The 22,037-nt window shown below is 39.1% G+C and overlaps 1 protein-coding gene across 1 annotated transcript; it reads left to right on the top strand.

Moving 5' to 3' along the window:
* On the top strand, positions 1 to 1,603 carry LOC311251848 (butyrophilin subfamily 1 member A1-like; the record flags this gene model as incomplete). Its single annotated transcript, XM_084344493.1, has 4 exons — positions 1 to 163; positions 318 to 656; positions 939 to 1,223; positions 1,341 to 1,603. 4 exons carry the CDS (start codon positions 1 to 3, stop codon positions 1,454 to 1,456), a joined length of 903 nt encoding a protein of 300 aa, XP_084200619.1. The 3' UTR covers positions 1,457 to 1,603.
* Between the last annotated feature and the right edge of the window lie 20,434 nt (positions 1,604 to 22,037).

The raw sequence follows: 22,037 nt of genomic DNA, 5'->3' as shown, positions 1-22,037 counted from the left end.
ATGAAGACAGAGGAACAGGCTCAGGGGAACAAAAGAGACAAACTGACAAAGACAGCAAGGAACGCAGACTATATGAACACAAGGGCTGATGAGACACAGGTGAAACACATCAGGAAGACAGTCAAACTGGAGGGAAAACACAGGGGAGGGGTAGAAAAGGAAGGTGAGACACATGAGGATAGAACTTCAAAATAAAAGAGGAAATAACAAAACCACAACTCTAACAAACATCACTGCAGCTCCAGGACTGCTGAGGTTTTGCTCGACCAATGAGATCATCGGAAACGTTGTCAGTTGATTCATTGTTTTTTCTTCAGGTCGGGTTCAGGTCGTCAGTCCAGCTGAGCCAATAGTGGCAGCAGTAGGTGAGGACATCGTGTTACCGTGCCACCTGGAACCTGCCACGCATGCTTCAGAAATGACAGTGGAGTGGACGAGACCCGACCTGGACCCCAGATTTGTCTACGTGTGGCGTGACGGAGTGGAGCTGGAGAGTAAGAAACATCCAGTCTACAAGGGAAGAACGTCAGTGTTCACTGATGAACTGAAGCTCGGAAACATTTCACTGAAACTCTCCAGAGTGAGAACATCTGATGAGGGACGGTACAGATGCTTCATTCCAGATCTGGGTGACTCTTCTGTTCGGCTCATTGTGGGTAAGTTCATGTAAAATATATCCATCAATGAAATCATCAAAGTTGTTTTTTTTTGTTTGAGTACTTGTTACACTTATAACAACTGTGAAATGACTGTTAACAAACTGGAGCAGGGCCTTAAATGAACTGACACTGAGCACACAACATGAGGAAGTGCTGTGAAACATTACACTGTTATTTATCAGCAACATGCAAATGTGCCTCGATTACTCTGTTCAACGAGCAGATCTGTGAATGTGCATCAGTGACCTGCCACCTGTTCCTCCTGTCCTCCGTCCTCAGGAGCCGTCTCCTCACCTTCCATAGTGAGTATAGACAAAAGCAGCAGTGGACATGTGGTTCTACAGTGTAACTCTACAGGCTGGTATCCAGAACCTGAGGTGTTCTGGCTGGACGCTGAGGGAAACCTCCTCTCTGCTGGACCTACAGAGACAGTCAGAGGTCCTGATGACCTCTATACTGTCAGCAGCAGAGTGACTGTGGAGAAGAGACACAGCAACAGCTTCACCTGTAGAGTCCAACAGAACCACATCAACCAGACCAGAGAGACACACATACATGTTCCAGGTAAACATGTTTTATGATTATAAGCCTTCTTCAGTTTTAGTTACTAACACAAATGTCCATTTTTCTATACTGTATATCATTTATTACATTATGTTGTTTGTGTTTTTTACATTTCAGATAACATCTTCAAGGCCCAGTACAGTTCTGGTACTGTCACTGCTTTGGCTGTTTTTTTGGCTCTTTCTCTCTTAACTAATCTTTGTCTTTTGTTATACTGTCGGCGGAAGAGGTAGACAACTTGCTAATTTACTTCCGTAAATACAGATAATGGATTGTTGATTATTGGCAATCCCTGCAGTGTTTGTTAGGTTTTTGTGAATATGTCGATGTGAATAATATGCTGCCTAAATATGATAATAATTAAAACCTGGTTTTGAAAATCCTGCTGTCTGTGGTTTGTTAATAAGAAAAAACATTTCATTCCAATCATAATCTGAGAAGCTAGTTGTTGAAAACAGCTTCACCTGTAGAGTCCAACAGAACAGCACCAACCAGAGCAGAGGCGAGGCAAGTTTATTTGTATAGAACAATTCAGACACAAGGCAACTCAAAGTGCTTTACATGGGCGTAAATTACATTAAAGACATTAAAGATTGCATTTAAATACATGTTTTAAAGTAGGAAGACATCAAGAAACACATTAGAAGTTAGTGTTGGATCATGGATGTTGTCTTTATTGTTCTATCTGAAGAAGTTATGTAGCTATTTAAGTTTTGACTCCCGTCCAGCTGGTGGCGCTCCAGGCCTGAGAACAGTCCTGCTGCTGCCTGAAGACAGGGACAAACTGTTGATCACACTCTAGGTGCTACAAACGTCTCTGCATGCATAACCTGAGGTTTAGATTGTAGTTATTAAAGGTTGGAAGCACATTTTCTGGCATTTTTGAGGGGTCAGACTATCGTGCTTTGAATTGATCAAATGCCAAAACAAAACTCAAAGATCGTGACCTCATCCCATGCTTGTGCTGGGATGCGTGTCTAAATAGTTTTTGCCATATGCTGAAGAATAAAAGCAGGAGGTAGATGCTGCTGATGTCTGCATCAGACTGTGCCTGTAAACACTGTGTGTCTGCTTCAGGTCCAACTGCTTCACAGTACAGTCCACCAGGAGTCTATTTAAAAGCAGCTGCAGCGAAACAAAGTGGTTTAACTGATACCTCAGTAACAGACTCATGCTGTGGGTTAGCTGAAGCCCTCAGATGAACACTTGTGATGACGATAGCATCATCAGCCTATTTTGAAATGTATGTTTATCCTTGTAACATATGCTGCCATCAAACTCTGCACAGAAGGTACAGGAAGACTCAGTAAATGCTCATTAAACAAGTAAACTACAGTTACTAAAGAGCTGTTCTTCACATTATTATGTAAATATTAGACACCCACAGTTAAGATAAAAAACTGTTTATTAAAAAAGATTGACAATTGCTGTTACACTGCTGTCACATATAGTGACCAGGAAGAAAACGACCATAAAATGATGCAAAGTCGTACTTGATGGAGGGATGACTGAGATAAAAAGAGAAACATAAAGACAATAAAACAAAAAGAACAATGAGGAGCATACTGTTCTCTTGTTAAATGTACTGACTACTATATGTAATATTCATCTAAACACATGTTGCATACTGCCAACTGAAGTAATCACTAAAAGCAAAAGTTTATTGATTACTGCTACAACTTTCCCCGCACATACAGCACAGCGTGATGTGAGCATCTTCTTCAGTATGGGGATTCGTCCTCCATGGTCTGTAACAGACACAGGAAGTACATGGATAAATGATACATTCATGTACAAAATTATATTTTAGTACCAGCAATTCAACACTACATCACAGCTGACCACACCTACAACAATTTCAGTATTTTTTTTACCACTATGTACATTTATTTGTGGATTTAATATCACATTCATTTTGATTAAAGAGGTATCAAAGGTGTCGTACCGTATCGATGGAAGCATATTGGGGATCTGGATCTGTTAAAGGTGGGTCTTCTGATTCTGGAAAAAATGGAAGCAAATTGAATTGTTTCAGCCTTTTCTTTGAATTGGCCATTGTAGAACCCAAGCATCTCATTTAGTCCTATTTATTTGGAGATGCTTTATCATCAGAGACATGTCAATGTGACAAACAACTTATATGAACACACAGTTTTATAATGACTAAGATTTGACAAAATGAACCAAGTTAAATAGCCAATGCCCAGAGTAGCAGACTAGACAATGTATCAATGTTATATTGTTATTGTGATATCAAACCATATAGTATGAGATAGTAGTAGTATGTCGAAATTGAGATGTCGAGTGATTTGGTAAAACAAAACAAAAAAACTGGAAAATGTGATTCCCCAGTGAGTCGCCCAGTCCTAGCTTTAATAGTGCTTTTGTGCAGATTTCAAAATATAGACATATTTTGTGTGTTGTGATATAGCCTTAAAAATATTGCAATATCATTTTAAGGCCATATCACTCAGTCCAATCCCAGTTTAACAAAGCTTTAAAGAAGCACTTTTAATGATGCTGTAAATGTGTAAATGTGCCCTGAGGTACTATCTTGAGAAATGAATTTGATGTACTGCATGATCATCAATCGTTACAGGAACATGTTTACCATTTTGGAGACCTTGTGAAGTGTAATCGTCGCTGAAAGATGAGTTAAAAGACTGAGGCAAAGGCTCCTCGTGATCTGAAAGAGACACAAAGTCAATAAGACGCACAAATAAACATACACAAAATGACGTATCATGTAGTTGGTTTCAAGCTAATATCAGAATGCTACTTTGGTCCTGCAGGACTGCAGACTGAAGGGCTGACGGCTCAACTTACCTTCTTCTGTCTGTGGTTTTGTGTCGTGGTCTGCGTCAAGATAGGGGCTTAAATTACCAGCAGCGTCTGCAGCGTCTGAAACGCACCACCGTGACACGTACAGTAGATGATTTGAACATTCACAGCAGAGGTTCTCAGAAATTTGTGGTTACACCCTTAAACTGACATCTGTTCAGCTGCAACTACTGCTTGAACTATTTAGCAATTACCTTCCTTTTTCTTGTCTTTTTGGATGACATCATGCAGGTCCTTGTTTGGATCATTCATCCTTGCCTCAAGTAGAACTGCAACATGTAGAAAAGTGTTTATTATCATCCTGTAGACTGTTTCTTTTAGAATTTAAGAGAGGTAGGTAGCGGTGATGTTGATGAGAGGTGATGTAAGCCCATCATAGACAGATGGTTCGTCCAATCACTGTCTAAGACTTTTTTTAAACTTCCTCCTTCAATTATTTCTAAGCTTTTAGTCTTTGCTTACTTTGGCGTTCCCTTTGGATTTTTTGTATTGTGTGTAATTTCCGTACTTAGCTGTTTCTTCCGGTAAAGAAGTCCAATAACCAGCAGCTGCAGCACCAATACGACAATGATGACGATCCACAGCAGGAGGAAGTAATGGCGGGAAAAATGAATCTGTTTAGATACTGGAAAGATGACAGAAAGTACTTTGTTCAATGAAAGGCTCTGTTTCCATGAGATACGTTACAAGGGTTTGTAAATCAACACTATCTGCTGCATATTTGAGTGTGTGTTTTGTAAACTGCCTCCTATTGGTCAAAACTTGCACAGTGCAGCTTTATGAATTCATCTCTCATCTTTACGTTTAAGTTATAAACCAAACAATTACTTTATCACTTCAGGCAGTAAGTTGCAGATTAATAAACATAGTCGTTAGTTGCAGCCTTACTTTGTACAACATGTTGTTCGACCACATCTTAACCCAAAAAGTGCTTATGTCCTTTTGGTTTTGGTCGTCTGCCCTCTGCTGAGTGCTGTTTGATCATCGACCTAGTGAATCGACCTTTTGCCTTACCTGTTCTGTCTTTGCGTTCTGCCTTTGAGTCCTCACTTTTTTTCTCTGAGCCGTCATACTTTGGGCTCTCCTCTAGAATTTGAGATAAAGTTCTGTGAGTTCAGTGATTTGCTGCATTACATGGGTTTGTATGGACTCACCTACTCGCCTATACTCTAGGCCTCTATAATCCTGTTCCACATGTGACTTGCAACCCAATCGACAGAATAAATGTTGGCCAGGTATGTTTCAGCAAACCATGGATATGTTTACGTTTCCTAATGTACAATTTTATGTTGTGATAACACTGTGCTTATTGTCTGCTTAGGTTTAGGCACAACAACCACTTGGCTAGCATGAGGGAAACCTAATGGTTTGCCTTAAATGTTGCTTAAATGTTCAGAAACGCTATCTCAAACAGTGGTCTCTGGCTTGGAAGCTTTTCGCCAACATAATCCGCTGTACTTTCCTAAAATGAAAGTCATCTTATTAATGTAAACATGATACAACACATATTTTATAGATGTCGATATCATGTGTATGAAACATATACATGTTCAACATGTTATTCTGGCGACTGGGCTGGTGATTGTCCCTGTATGTGTAGAACTGTAATCATGTTTACTGACGATATGTCTCACCTTTGACGGACAGCTGTCTCCCTGGTGATTCTCCAACATCAGAGATTTTGCACTTGTAGAGTCCTTCATCAGACTTGGAAACTCTGCGGATGGTCAACTCTCCTGTAGAGCTGCTCCTGGAGAGGTGGCCATTTTTGTAGAAATCTGCTGGTTGCAGGTTGGTGGAAGTCTTCTTGTTTCTACAGCGCAGAGTGACAGCGTCTCCGTCCTTCACAGGAACAGCAGGACTGTCCAGGATCACAGAACCCTCTGAACAATGCCATGAAGGTTATTTATAACAGTTTTATGCAAACAGATTATAGTTGGTTCAGGGTTGCCTTTCTAAGCATACAGTGAATGTGAATCAGTTAAGTTGCAACTCATATTTGGAGTTGCCTTGATAAAACAATAAAAAAAAAATACTAACATGCCTTTCACTTTATCACATTTACCTCTCACATGCAGCCAGCTCTCTGGTGATTCTCCAGCTCCAGAGATGTTACACTTGTAGAGTCCTTCATCAGACTTGGAAACACTGCGGATGATCATCTCTCCTGTAGAGCTGCTCCCAACATGGAGGCCATCTTTATAGAAATCAGCTGGCAGGTTGGAGGAAGTCTTCTTCTTTCTACAGCTCAGAGTTACATCTCCCCCCTCCATCACAGGGCTAACAGGACTCTCCAGGATCACAGAACCATCTGAAGATCATTACAACATGTTTAAAAGCAGAAGTGCAGTAAACAGTATTCTTCTGTCTTTGATGTATTGTGATAGAATTGAAATGTACATACAGTCGACATACCAGTGACAGTGATGTTGACAGTGTTGCTTCTCTCTCCTCCTCCACCTTCACACCAGTATTCTCCACTGTCTGATCTAAAGGCATACTCAATGGTGCAGTTCAAGGTTGACGTCACTGTGATGTTTGAACATGTTTTCAAGAATTCGTTGGCATTCCTCAGTCTCCATCCAGCCGAGACACTAACCCCCAAACAGGTAAATGAGACGGACTCGTATTCAAAGATCTGCAGTCTGGTTGGAACGATACGAACAGCTGCATCTGACGCTAAGCAACAGAGAACAAGATACATTAAGACTCAGTTTATTTACAGTTATTGTGCGAATATCTTAAGAAAGGAGACGTGAAGCAATCAAATAGGCTTGAGTCATTACATTGTTCACTCAAATACACAGCTGAAACATATCTGGATAAGACAGGAGTATTTTTGTGCATGACTTGTCAAAATAACAGTTACAAAGTGCTTCGTGGAGCATAAACGAAGATAGAATACTTGATGATGATAATGATACAAAAATGATACAAAAATAAGCAGTAAACCTAAAGAACGTTGCAACCATTGCAGTAAAAATACTTATCAGAAATACATCTCAAGAAGGGATATCAACTGCATGCTTAAACAGAGGTAGGCTGATGCAAAGAGTCTAAAGCCTTTGAGCTCTGATAACAAAGTCAGACATCTCTAGTTGCAAGCAGACAGAACAGTTTAACATAGGTTATGATCTGACTAACACAGGGGTTAACAGTTCAGAAGGGTAGAATGGGGCCACATGTTGGTAAGTCTTAAATGTTATTACTAAAAACCAAACCAAGTTTACCATGGATTAAATAAGATCTCTTATTTTCTGTCATTTACTGTCACAGAGCAATTAGACTGCTTTAATTCCCAGGGGAGACTGATAAATTAGTGGAGAGTTGTCAGCGTAGAAGTCAACTTTCAATTGTTGTATCCCATGACATTTAATGAAGCAACTTGTACTCACCAGATTTCTGAGGGTAACTTTGCTGAACTTGTGCAACCAGCAGCACCAACAGGTTCACCACTGTGCAGACAAAAACAGAGAGCTTAACAGTTGCTTTTAAACTGTATAATTAGAATTTATAATCAGTTACTAAATCATATGCAGAGACATATCGGAGCACTTCTGTCTTCTCAAACTCTTGAGCTAAATCCGAACCTGCAGAGAATTACTTAGTGAAATCAAAGGTTGCTTACTGTTGTTAACTGTGTTCATATGGAAACACAAGCAATTCAGAAGACAAATTCATTACTTACAAAGTCTGATGCAGAGAGCTGTAACCTCCATGCTGTCTCGCCGCTGACTGAGCATCAGACTGAATCAAGGCTAAATACAGCACTGTGCAGTTGAGAACCTCCCCTTCCTGTGTAGATCATTTCTGGTTTTAGGCAGGCCTTAGCTTCAGTGTTACAACCACTTATGTCAGGCAGATTTACTAAAGGGCATGGTAACATTTGCTAGTTGCCACAAAACACCAACACCACCAATCAATAGCCATGGAAAGAGGTAAATAGGAGTGAGGAGTAAAAGAAAGAGTCAAGACTGTCTTCCTGTTTGAACTTCTGCTGACAGTGATAGACTGAACATTAATTAGGAGTCCTTTTCTGCCCCCTGCAGACCTGTTACAAGAAACTGTTGCCGTTTCTCCTGTTTCACTGGCTTTAGATGTGATTATAGTATTTTATACTCTTACTTACTTTTATGTCACACATTACCGGAGACACTGAATGCAAGTTTGAAGGCAGCTAAAAGCTGGTACAGAGACATATATGCACAATGACACAGGTGAAGTATGGTGCCAAGAGCCATTGAGTGGGTATCATACTTGCACCTGGTCACTTCAGGCCTCGGCCTCTTTGGGTTGCCTGTCTTGTTGTCCTCTTTGTGTTCTGCTCTTCCCAGGCCTCCAAGACCCAGATGGGTTAGAGTTTTGTGTTTGTGGTTTGCTCAACTGAAACAGAAATACACCTTCCTTTTGTCAAAAAGTCATAATTCTTTCAGCAATTTCATCTCCCAAGTCATCTGCATCTGGTCCTCTGCTTTAAGAATGTCAAATTTTGAGATTTTTTGTAAGCTGCTTGGACTATGATTATTGCCACTTTGAGCTCAATGTATTAAAATGATTGTAATAAAATGTACATTCTCTTCCTGTTTTGAATTGTGGGAGAAGCACTGAGGTTTTTTTCATGTTTAGAATAGACAGTAATGAGTTGTTATTAATTAAATATTCAATAATAAATTAATAATCCTTCATAAATTGTTCCTATTGACTCATCTAAATTAGCATTTACTTATACATCATACTGAGAAGTTACTACAAGCCTGTTTATCCGTTAACGAATATTACCTTCCTCCTTAATTTCTAACCTCTCAAATTTAAATCAAACATCCTCCTTCCAAAATCAACAATTAGCTACTCAGTTAATGATTGGATATAAACATTTGTTCTTAATAATAACCCACAGACAACAAGATTTTAAAAAACAGGTTTTAATTATCATATTTAAGCACCATCACATCCACACATACAAACTAACAAACAGTACAGGGATTAGCAATAAATCATAATCTGTATCCAGGGAAGTAAATTAGCAAGTTGTCTACCTCTTCCGAAGATAACGTATCAAAAGGCAAAGATTAGTAAAGAGAGAAAGGGCCAAAAAAACAGCCAAAGCGATGACAGTACCAGAACTGTACTGGGCCTTGAAGATGTTATCTGAAATGTAAAAAACACAAACAACATAATGTACTAAATTATATACAGTATAGAAAAATGGACATTGGTGTTTTGAAACTAAAACTGAAGAAGGCCTATAATTATAAATCATGTCTACCTGGAACATGTATGTGTGTCTCTCTGATCTGGTTGGTTCTGTTCTGTTGGACTCTACAGGTGAAGCTGTTGCTGTGTCTCTTCTCCACAGTCACTCTGCTGCTGACAGTATAGAGGTCATCAGGACCTCTGACTGTCTCTGCAGGTCCAGCAGAGAGGAGGTTTCCCTCAGCGTCCAGCCAGAACACCTCAGGTTCTGGATACCAGCCTGTAGAGTTACACTTTAAGACCACACCATTACTGACTCTGTCAATACCAACGATGAAAAATGAAGACGCAGCATCTGATGGTGGAGAAGATAAGAAATGTTATTATTTAACTGTTATTCTTTATCATATATCTTTATATATGTTTCACCCCCCACCCCACCGTCACTGATTGCCAAAAAAAAAAAAAAATATATATATATATAAATAAAAATAAAAAATAAAAAATGAAATAAATAAATAAAAAATAATAAAATAAAGTAAAATACACAATAGTACTGCCACGTACAAATATATCCATATATATATACCTACATTTATACAGTACATACATACCTACACACATACACATATACCTACACATAACATAAATTAAGGAGCTTCACATAAAACATTCAGTAATATGTCACACATTTTCCTGACTGGAGATATCACAGATACACAGCATCAGAGTAATTCATAAAGTATAGGGTATAAATGGATTTAATCCTGGGGAAGCACTGTAAGTCGGTCAATATAAGATAAGAGGGGTTGCCAGGTGGAATAGAATTTCTGGTTTCTTTGATTTTTTCTAAATTAAGGAACATCATCATATCCTCTATCAGGGAAAATGACAAAGGGGGTGCAGAGGACTTCCAAAGAAGTAGTATTCTTCTGCGAGCAAGAAGGGAACTGAAAGCAATAATGTTTAACTGCCAAGATTTAAAGTTTTTAGCTGAATCCGGCGTTCCAAAAATGAAAATTCATCCATTTAACTGTTATTCAACATATTCTTTCAGAGCCTTAAATTTATTGTAAATTTGACTGACTTTTTTTTTGGCAAAAAAGTGTGTCATGCATCTTTGTCTTTTTTATCATTTTAGAGTCTTGTCACTGAAGCAGAGCAACACCCACTTAAAAACCACCTGAATTAAAGAATGGACAGTAACAGCATGTGGACAGTTTACGTGCCGTGTGTTCACTTACCAACAACAAGCTCAACAAATGATTCCTTGTTCCATCCAGGAATGTAGCATCTGTACTTTCCCTCATCAGAAGGTTTGACTTTAGACAGTTTCAATGAAATGTCTCCGGACTTCAGTATTTCCTCAGAGATTGATGTTCTTCCTTTGAAGGAAGGGTTCTGCAAATCCAGCAGGTTCTCACCAGAACGCCACACATGGACAAATCTGGGGTTCAGGTCAGGTCTGGTCCATTCAAATGTAATGGTAGCAGCATCAGCGGCAGGTTCAAGGTGACATGGCAATCTGATGTCATCACCAACTGATGCTACGACTGGCTGAAGTGGACCAATGACTGCAGACTGACCTGAGGAAGAAGAAACAGACCTGTTTTTAGCTTGTGTACTTGAGAAATGTCCCATATTAACATGGGGGGGATCTGCATCCCCACCGTCTGCTCTGGTGAGTCACATGGGACGTATTAGAGATGCACTGATCTATCAGAACATGTAGAGGGATGTACTGCAATTAATTTCAGTTGGATTTTATTTCCACTACAAAGTGCTGTCCAGTAACAGAGCACTTTATTTTGAGATTTGTCTGAGAGGTCCTGTAACCTGGTGCAGCTTTGCAGAAAAGAGTTATTTAATAATCAATGTTTTATTATCAATATACAATTGAATTTTCCATTTATAAAGGGTAAGAAGAATGTTCACCAAAACCAGAATCAGCAGGGCCGTCTTATAAAAACTCAGAATCGGAAAATGTGTGAAAAGTAAAATGATTTAGTACATTAAAACTATTTAAAAAAATTCAAACACATAACTTTAGAGTAATACTTCACAGTTTTAGGGAGTGATGCAGCATTCTTTCACTTGCTTTCAAAAGAAATGCATGTAGTAGCCAGATCAGTTAAAATTAATGAAAACATTTTAGTGCTCCTGTCGTCTCTGGATTATGATACAACAGTGCTGGTTTACTGTATTTTCCTCTTGTTTTATTTCTTTGTTTGTACCAACACATGACTTTTAATACTCTACCTCCACAAGAGTCTGGTAGGAGAAGTAAGACAGCCACAGCGCTGAAGACACTGAGCTGAGACAACATGCGGTGAATCATGTCGGAGCTCAGATCTAGAAATTGACACAAACCAGTTGTGAGATGTTACAGCCCAGGTAGACCAAACACAACAATAAAGAATCTGAAATGGTGGTATTTGTAAAAAAACAAATCAAACAATAAAAATACAAACAAAAAAACAATTAACAAACACATATGATACTACACATTCAAATATTTTCAGTATTGAGATTCACATTCACTGGGCATCACACAGCGACAATATCAGAACGGTAAGTTCAGCATTATTTCACTGCGCTAGAGTTCCAGTCATAGCCAACTAAAAGCTGACCTACATTTTAAACTGTACATTCCTACTTTGGTCGGGGAGTTACTTCATTAGTAACTTAGCTCCCGATCCGGGCTTTGTAGGTACTTTATGGACGTGTTGTTTTTGTAGTTCTATATCTGTGATTGTACTTCCTCCTGACTTGTTAACATAACATTTTAGGTTATTCTTTATCATAAAACACTTCTTTCACACATTATTGTCCCCCAGAATTTGATTCATAACAGTTTGTTTATCAATGTTTAAAACATATAATCAGATCTGTGGTGCCATAAAAGTATGTTCATGCAATAAAGGATGACAGTAAAACAAGGAAAAACATTCGGATTAATGGAAAATTACAAAACAGTAATACTCGGTAAATTCATGTTTAAACTTTAATTTCAAATGATAGTTACTATTAAATGAGAAATGAAGCTTATAAAAGCAGACATACCTGTTTCGTGGCTAAGTCACCTTGTCTCAGAAAATATTAACTATACGTGACCAATAAAAGATAGACTTTAACCTTAAAGAGCTGACACAAGATGTTCGGTTCCTGTGAGTAGGTTAATAAGTTATAAATCACTTTTGAATTGTAATCCAGCAAAGTCTAGCTTCAAACTTAACAAATGTACAAACTCATTTTATTCTATATGTATAATGCATTTCTAAATCAAAATTGAGCAGACGTTCCCTGCCGCTGTAAGTAATAAATATCAGCCTGCAAGTTCAAAACAATTTCAATCAAAACACCTGTATCTGTATATTTCTTCACTAAAACATGAGCATTGACAATTTTGTATGGACGAAGGAAAATGTTATGATGATGGCAGGTGTGCAGTTTGAGGAATTGCTTTTCATGTGATGAGTTATTAGCGTGTGTGTGTGTGTGATGGTTGATTAATTAATGCAGTAACTATAAGTAAGTAAATTGTAAGCCTGATTATTTGATTATAAAAGCATTGGATCAAGTGTTCCATTGTTTTTATATGTGTAAATATCCTTAATTGAACAATAGAAAGGCGACAAATAAACAGTCTCATGTAAAATTTTATTTACAGAAAAGTATTGTGTTTCAACAGGATTTATTTCCATTATTTTACAGTGGTTTCGGTGTCCTTGCTGCCAGAATACAGCTGTATTTTTTCTAAATTGTTTTCTTGTTTTCTTCATTTTCTTTTCATCTGAAAATGATGGTTTCTGAACCTTGTGCCAGTTAGTAATATCTCGGTCTAACTGATAGATGACATATATGAATATGAGCCAACATCACAAGAATCAAACGTCACCTGCAAGTGTCTTTTTTATGTGTAATTTAGACAATAAACTGGCTCCACCTCTGAGTGTCAAACTAAAATCACCATGTGGGCGGTTTGACCACATTGAGTGTATTTAAAAGCTGCAGGAGCTGCATTCTTATGAATAGCAACTTCACACGTGAGCAGACAGAACAATGTGGTTGAACACAAAAATAAACATCAGTCAAGTGACCTACTGTATATCTATTAAATACTATAACCTCTTGCCTGAAGTCACTAGATTAATAAATGCACATAAATTATACTGTCTTTTCCTACAATCCCAATCTATATAATATTGTTTTGCATTCAAGCAAAATGACAAAATGCAAGTTTCTTATATTTGTTGTGTTAGCGATTAAAGAGAAAATACAAATGCTACATTTTGAAGTTATGAAAGGTTTGGTATAGATGCAGAGTAACATTGGATAACACGTTATTTTAATAACTGACTTCAAAAATAAAAGAATAAGTTCAACACAGAGCTTTACAGTTCAACAGTATATATAATTTGTCACGTCTTCTTTTCTCTCATTTCTTCCTCAGTCAGGTGACTCTCCTGTGGCCTGTGAGACAGAAAACATAGAATATGTTTGTGGTGAAACAATTTAAACTCAAGGGTCACTTACTCAACTTCAGCTTAAACGATTGGAACTTGATTATGTGTCATCACATGGCCTAGGTTCAGAACAAGGAAGCTGGTGTTGGCAGAAGTTGGCGGGGACTTTATGTCATCATACCAACTTTGTTATGTTCTGGTTGGTGCCAGACCTTAGGACCAGGTTCACTGAAGCGTATGGGAGATGCAGGGGGAAGCCACTGAGTATCCTAGCAATCTGAATTTGCCCATTTAACCTATTCATATTGTAAAGTATTTGTTGTTACTACATCTACATACTGCACGTACAGGCATTCTCTCATGTGGTTTGTGTCTGAGGAGCTCAAATTATCACCAGCATCTGTGACTCTAAAACAGAACACAGAACAACATTTACTGACTGAGAGAACTGACATGTGGCTTTGTAAAAATAGTGAATGCATCAGTCAGTACCGCTGTGGTTTTTAGCCTCTTTTGAGTGTGAGAAAGTCAAACAGCCACTGCAAGACTGAACATGTCAGAGAGGTCAAAACACCTTAAACCCAGTTTGAACAAAAGTTTTTTTCAAGTGTATCTTTTCTGACCTCGCAGATTTCCCCGACATAAAGCATTATGAGATGTTCTCATGATCTTAGTGACCGAATTGTCTTTTACCTGTGTGAGTTATTGGTGTGTCACTCTGAGTTTCCCACAGTGAAGCAGAACCACCACAGGCAACAGCACAGCCACAATCAAAATGGTGAAAACAGTCCTTAAGAGGAGGAGGAGATAAAAGGAGCGATCCGAGAAGAAACATGTCACTCTGTGAAGATCTGCAAAGACAAGACAAGATATCTGCTGTAACAGCATGCAACAGGCTGTCTCTAAGGGCTGCTGAAGCGTTGGGACAGAAATAGCTTGGTGTTCTGCTGAAAGAACAACTAGAAGATGGAGTCATAAGAAATTCTGCAATGCACAGTTGAGCTTTCCTCACACTGTGGGCATGCTAAACATAATTTAAGCTATTTTAATATTGAATTGCACAGTGTTTACCTCTGACAGCCAACCAGCGCTCTGGTGATTCTCCAGCTCCAGAGATTCTGCACTTGTAGAGTCCTTCATCAGACTTGGAAACTCTGTGGATGATCATCTCTCCTGTAGAGCTTCTTCTAATGAGAAGTCCATCTTTATAGAAATCAGCTGGCAGGTTGGAGGAAGTCTGCTTGTTTCTACATTGCAGAGTCACAGCGTCTCCCTCCATCACAGGAAGGGCAGGAAACTCCAGGATCACAGAACCACCTGAAAGATTTAATAAATGTTTCTGTTTCTGATTGAAGAATCATTGTAGATAAAATGAGAACAAAATCAACATTGGATAGATAAGCTATCCCTGCATTGCAGGCATTGTAAATCCCAAACTATGCAATATTTTACCTCTGACAGCCAACCAGCTCTCTGGTGATTCTCCAGCTCCAGAGATGTTACACTTGTAGAGTCCTTCATCAGACTTGGAGACATTGTGGATGATCATCTTTCCTGTAGAGCTGCTCCCAACATGGAGGCCATCTTTATAGAAATCAGCCTGGAGGTTGGAGGAAGTCTTCTTTCTACAGCTCAGAGTCACATCTTCCCTCTCTACCACAGGAAGGACAGGACTCTCCAGGATCACAGAACCATCTGAAGATCATTACAACATGTTTAGAGGCACAAGTGTGATAAATAAGGTTCTTTAGAAATACAGAATCATACAATGAACATACCAGTGATAGTGATGTTGACAGTGTTGCTTCTCTCTCCTCCTCCACCTTCACACCAGTATTCTCCACTGTCTGATTTATATGCATACTCAATGGTGCAGGTCACAGTTAACATCTCGGTGCCAACTGAGCATTTTGAAAAGAACTTCTTGATGTTCCTCACTCTCCATCCAGCCGAGACACTAACCCCCAAACAGGTAAATGAGACAGACTCGTATTCATAGACCTGCAGTCTGGTTGGAACGATACCAACAGCTGCATCTGACGCTAAAAAACAAAGAACAATGTAAATTAATAAATTGGCTCCCAACAAGAGTTGATCACAATCCCCAACAGTGTTCATGATTTAAGTCTGAAGATACCACCCAAAACTGATGGTGATTGAATAATGCTTAAAAAAAACGAGGACGCATTTTTTTTACTACCCACAACGTGGTGCTGTTGGTACAGTGATTCACTATGTTGTGCACATGCCCATGGAGAACTCATGTACCAAGTTGCATATTCTTAAAGGCTACAGAATTGTACAAATATCATGTAAAATTGTTACTGTAGATCGCTTGGGGTAGAATTGTTGCAAATGTTACGCACACAAGCAGTGAGGGTATGTACAAAATTCCCAAATTTGGTATCAATTTAGAGTTACGGGCTGTCAAGTGCATCAGGCCACAGCTTCAAACTTTAGATAACCAATTACAGAGGTAAGTGATGTCAAAAAAATATTTCTTTTCATCTAGACATGGTATGTACCAAATTTTGTGAAGATTGGATAAAATATGTGCCAATAAATGGAAAAAAAGTCTAAAATTTTTTATTTGGGGGGAATGGGTGGGGACTATATCAGTCCAGTCAACGTCATCTAAGGAACCCATTGTAGACCTCGTATGATTGGACTTGTAACGGTCCATGAGTTGTTAGCTAAAAAATAAAATGAGTAATAACTGACCAACTGGTGGTGCTATTGAATGCATGCTTTCATATATTAAGCACATCTGAAGCAATGTTATGTACATGACATAAATTAATTGCATCACTGAGTGAAAATAATTGAAGTTATTATGACTATGGTTCAGGAAAAAAGACCATGCCACTCTCATTCTCTTCAATACCCTCATAACGTGGCCTTGTGGCTCAGTGGTTAGCTCCACTACCTCAGGGCAACAAGATCTGGGACTTGATCCCAGGTCCTTTTCACGTAAAGTTCACATGTTCTTCACATGCTTGCGAACCACAGGGGGATGATGACGCCGTATGCTTATCAAGACATGCCCCCACCCTGAGTCTTGAACTCCGGGTTACAATAAACGCCACGCCTCGACTCTATTCAAACTCGGTAATCAAATTAGTAGAAGGATTTATCAATGAATGGCTGAGCTACCCTTGCACTGCAGACATGCTGAATGATAAACTGTGCAATGTCTCACCTCTGACAGCCAACCAGCTCTCTGGTGATTCTCCAGCTCCAGACACTCTGCATTTATAGAGTCCTTCATCAGACTTGGAAACTCTGTGGATGATCATCTCTCCTGTAGAGCTGCTCCCAACATGGAGGCCATCTTTATAGAAATCAGCTGGCAGGTTGGAGGAAGTCTGCTTGTTTCTACATTGCAGAGTCACAGCGTCTCCCTCCATCACAGGAAAGGCAGGAGTCTCCAGGATCACAGAACCACCTGAAAGATTTAATTCTGATATTTTATATTTTAATCATTAAGTGGAAGTTAATAAGACAATTGCTGCCAGTTTCATCTCTTCTTTAAGGTCTCTTGTGGCATAATGTTTAATATTACAAGAAAGTATTTCACAGGTCTCAAGCAATGACTTATACAAACATAACATAATGACAGTGATGCTGTGTTGGTGTTCTGCTATTTGAAGAATCATTGTAAATCATCTCATCCTTAATAGAAGATTGTTTTTCATGAGCTCCAGTTTATAAAACAACTGCCTGCCAATGAACGTTTTTACGTATCTTTTTCATGACTTTTTATTTTTAGTTGGTGTCTCACAACTCTTTTTTGAGTGGTGCCCAACATTTTTAATTTTGTCAAGGGGGGGGGTTATCTATAAAATGAAAACTGTATTTTTATATTGCCTATGTATTTTTAATGTGTGTTGTGGAGTGACACCGAAATAGAGTTTATCTATCTATCTATCTATCTTGTAGATAAAATAATAAAACATCAACATTGGATAGATAAATTATCCTTACCCTGCAGGCATGCTAAATCTTAAACAATGCAATATTTACCTCTGACAGACAACCGCCTCTCTGGTGATTCTCCAACATCAGAGTTGTTGCGCTTGTAGATACCTTCATCGGACTTGGAAACATTCTGGATGATCATCTCTCCTGTGGAAGTGTTCCCTATGTGGAAGCCATCTTTATAGAAATCTGCTGTGAGGTTGGATGTGCTTCTACAGCACATAGTCACATTGTCTCCCTCCTTCACAGGGCGGACAGGAGTCTCCAGGATCACAGAACCATCTGAACAAAGTGCATTAGCAGTATACTTTTGAAACACAGAACAAAAGACTGGAGGTTATTTTGCGATTTTAGAGTTGAAATCTACATCCAATGAACATACCAGTGACAGTGATGTTGACAGTGCTGGTTCTCTCTCCTCCTCCACCTTCACACCAGTATTCTCCACTGTCTGATTTATATGCATACTCAATGGTGCAGGTCACGGTCGACATCACAGAATCAGTTGAACATTTTGGAATAAATTTCTTGATGTTCCTCACTCTCCATCCAGCCGAGACATTAACCCCTTCACAGGTAAAAGAGACGGACTCGTATTCATTGACCTGCAGTCTGGATGGAACAATACGAAAAGCTGCAGCTGACTCTGAGAAACACAGAACAACATACATTAAGAACCTTGCTCCCAAAAAGAAACACCATGATACAACCCCAATGCAAGTTTGGACGCTGTGTAAAACAAAAATAGGACAGTACGTGATCATTTTCTAATCCTTTAAGACATATACTCAATTACATACACTGCAGAGACAGTATATTTAATGTTTGACCTCTTCATCTTCATTTTGGAAATAAGTGCTTGTTGTGAATTTGATGGCAGCAGCATGTCTCAAACAAGTTGTTGGGAAAGGGGGAACAAAAGATGGTGAAAGTTTTGGAATGCTCCAAAAACACCTGTTTGGAACGGGTTTGTTGGTAACAGGTGATAGGATCATGACTGGGTATGAAAGGGGCATCCTAAAAAGGCTCAGTCATTCACAGGCAGGGATCGAGGGAGGTTCAGCACTTTGTCAAACGCATGATTACATAGAGGATTTTACTACATAATATTTGTAGCAAATTAATATGCTTGAGTCAGTAGGTGATCTATTCTTTTAGACACAGTTGAGATGATTGACCAAAACATACGCCTGAAACATGTCTGGTGTTGACTGTAAGAACTTTTTTGGGCAGGATTCTTCAAAACAACAAACGTTACGAAGTGCTTCATTAAGTGTAAATGAAGATAGGGATACTGCGAGACACTGGTAAGACAAAAGCTAAAAACGATAAACCAAAATAAGTTGCAATCACTACAGCGAAAGTGATTGTCAGCAGAAATATGTCTCACGAACTGACTTTTAATATATGTTGAAGCAGAAGTAGAATGCGGCAAGGAGTGGAAAGCCATTTTGCTTTGAAAATTGTCGCTATTGTTCTGAAAGGGGATGAAATACACGTTTGATTGATATCTCTTCCTCTTAACCTCTCTTGCTTTAGTTCTCTCATCATCATTTTTAATATTGCAGGGGATAATCCAATGGCTTTCAAGCAATGATGTTTTATAGGAACAAAAACACACAAATGAAAGCAATGTTTTGGTGTTCTGCTTGTTGAATACACTTTAGAAGATAAAATAAGATACATTAGACAATAAATAGTTGAGCTATCCTCACACTGCAGGCACGCTAAAATACACTACTTTAACATGAAACAGTGCAATGTCTCACCTCTGACAGCCAACCAGCTCTCTGGTGATTCTCCAGCTCCAGAGATGCTACACTTGTAGAGTCCTTCATCAGACTTGGAAACACTGCGGATGATCATCTCTCCTGTAGAGCTGCTCCCAACATAGAGGCCATCTTTATAGAAATCAGCTGTGAGGTTGGAGGAAGTCTTCTTCTTTCTACAGCTCAGAGTGACAGCATCCCCCTCTGTCACAGGGTGGACAGGACTCTCCAGGATCACAGAACCATCTGAACAAAGTGCATTAACAGTATACTTTTGAAACACAGAATGAAAGACTGGAGGTAGCATTTCTGTTGTTGATATTTTGTGACTTTAGAGATGAAATCTACATACAATGAACATACCAGTGATAGTGATGTTGACAGTGTTGCTTCTCTCTCCTCCTCCACCTTCACACCAGTATTCTCCACTGTCTGATTTATATGCATACTCAATGGTGCAGGTCACGGTCGACATCACTGAATCAACTGAACATTTTGGAATGATTTTCTTGATGTTCCTCACTTTCAATCCATTAAATCCCTCACAGGTAAATGAGACAGACTCATATTCAAAGACTTGTAGCCTCGTTGGAATGATATAAAAAGCTGCATCTGATGCTAAGAGACAGGGAAATACATAAATTAAGAATCAGTTGATTACCGGTTATTATGTAAATACATCATAAGAAGCCAAAAAATATGACGCACTTGACCAACTCAACCACGCAGCTGAAGCATGTCTGATCTAGACAGCACTTTTGCTTGTGCATGACTCAATTGTTACAAAGTACTTGAAGGACAGTAAACGAAGGCAGGAGTATGACAAGGCACAAAAGGTAAAGCAGTAAACGTAAAGAATGTTGCAACCATTGCAGTGGAAATACGTTTAACATAGGTTATGATCCGACTAATACAGGGGTTAACAGTTCAGAAAGGTTGAATGGGGCTAGATATTGGTTAACCTTTAATGTTATTAGTAAAAAACAAGCCAAGGTTATCATGAATTAAATAAAAGTATCTCTTATTTTACTGATGGTTCCATCAGAGAGCAACTGGACTGCTACACTTCCCAGGGATGACTGATCAATTAGCAGAGAGTCATCAGCATAAAAGTTGAGTTTCTCGGTGCTCTAATTAATTGAAAAATAATTTTCACGATGTCCTTTTATAGAAGTAGGCTCAAGACTTAAACTTCTAAAGAACCAAAACACAACCCTTCGATGGTGTTTCTGTTACACAGGTGTTGGGCTTTGATCACGCTGGCTCAAGCAAAAAGGTTTTAGGGTTAGAGCTTGTATAAGAGTTGGGAGGATCATTTTTTGTATCTTTTGGCATTCAATCAAGTGCTACTCACCAGATTTCTGAGGGTAACTTTGCTGAACATGTGCAACCAGCAGCATCAACATGTTCATCACTGTGGAGACAAAAGTAGAGAGCTGAATATATAGTGGCTTTTGAGAAGGGATATCAACTGCATGCTTAAACAGAGGTAGGCTGATGCAAAGAGTCTAAAGCCTTTGAGCTGTGATAACAAAGTCAGACATCTCTAGTTGCAAGCAGACAGAACAGTTTAACATAGGTAATGATCTGACTAATACGGGGGTTAACAGTTCAGAAGGGTAGAATTGGACCACATATTGGTAAGTCTTGAATGTTATTACTGAAAACCAAACCAAGTTTACCATGGGTTAAATAAGATCTCTTATTTGCTGTCATTTACCGTCACAGAGCAACTAGACTGCTAGGATTCCCAGGGGAGACTGATAAATTAGCGGAGAGTTGTCAGCGTAGAAGTCAACTTTCAATTGTTGTATCCCATGACATTAAATGAAGCAACTTGTACTCACCAGATTTCTGAGGGTAACTTTGCTGAACATGTGCAACCAGCAGCACCAACAGGTTCACCACTGTGCAGACAATGATACGCATCATTTATAATCAGTTACTAAATCATATGCAGAGACGTATCCAAGTTGCTTACTGTTGTTTACTATGTTCATATGGAGACACAAGAAATATGGAAGATGAATTCATTACTCACACAGTCTGATGCAGAGAGCTGTAACCTCCATGCTGTCTCCCTGCTGACTGTCTGAGTGTCAGACTGAACCAAAGCTAAATACAGTACATTGCAGTTGAGAACCTCCCCTTCCTGTGTAGATTATTTCTGGTTTTAGGCAGGCCTTAGTGTTAGAAGTGTTACAAACACTTCTGTCAGGCAGATGTACTCTACAACAATAATTTTGCCCCAACATTTGACCCTGACAGGTGAAGTGAGTATCACTGATGATATCAAAGGACTTTGTTGGGAAACTGGGTCACGGCATTCATGTGAGTGGCCACTTGAGAAGCACCCCCACCCAAACACAGTTGCAGACCGAGTACACCCCCCCACGGCAACAGTACTCCTCAATGGCAGCGCCACCCTGGAGGACAATGTGCCCTGCCACACCCTAAAAACTGTTCAGGATTGGCCCAATACATTTAATAAAGTCTGCCAAGGGTATCTTCCTGTTTGAACTTTTGCTGAACTCCTGTCTGATATTGATGGTGTGGACATGAAAAAG

Source organism: Pagrus pagrus (genome assembly GCF_965226575.1).
Source record: "Pagrus pagrus genome assembly, chromosome: 22".
Taxonomy (NCBI): domain Eukaryota; kingdom Metazoa; phylum Chordata; class Actinopteri; order Spariformes; family Sparidae; genus Pagrus; species Pagrus pagrus.
Note: the sequence above shows the minus strand (reverse complement) of the source record. Positions and strands in the feature narration are given on the sequence as shown.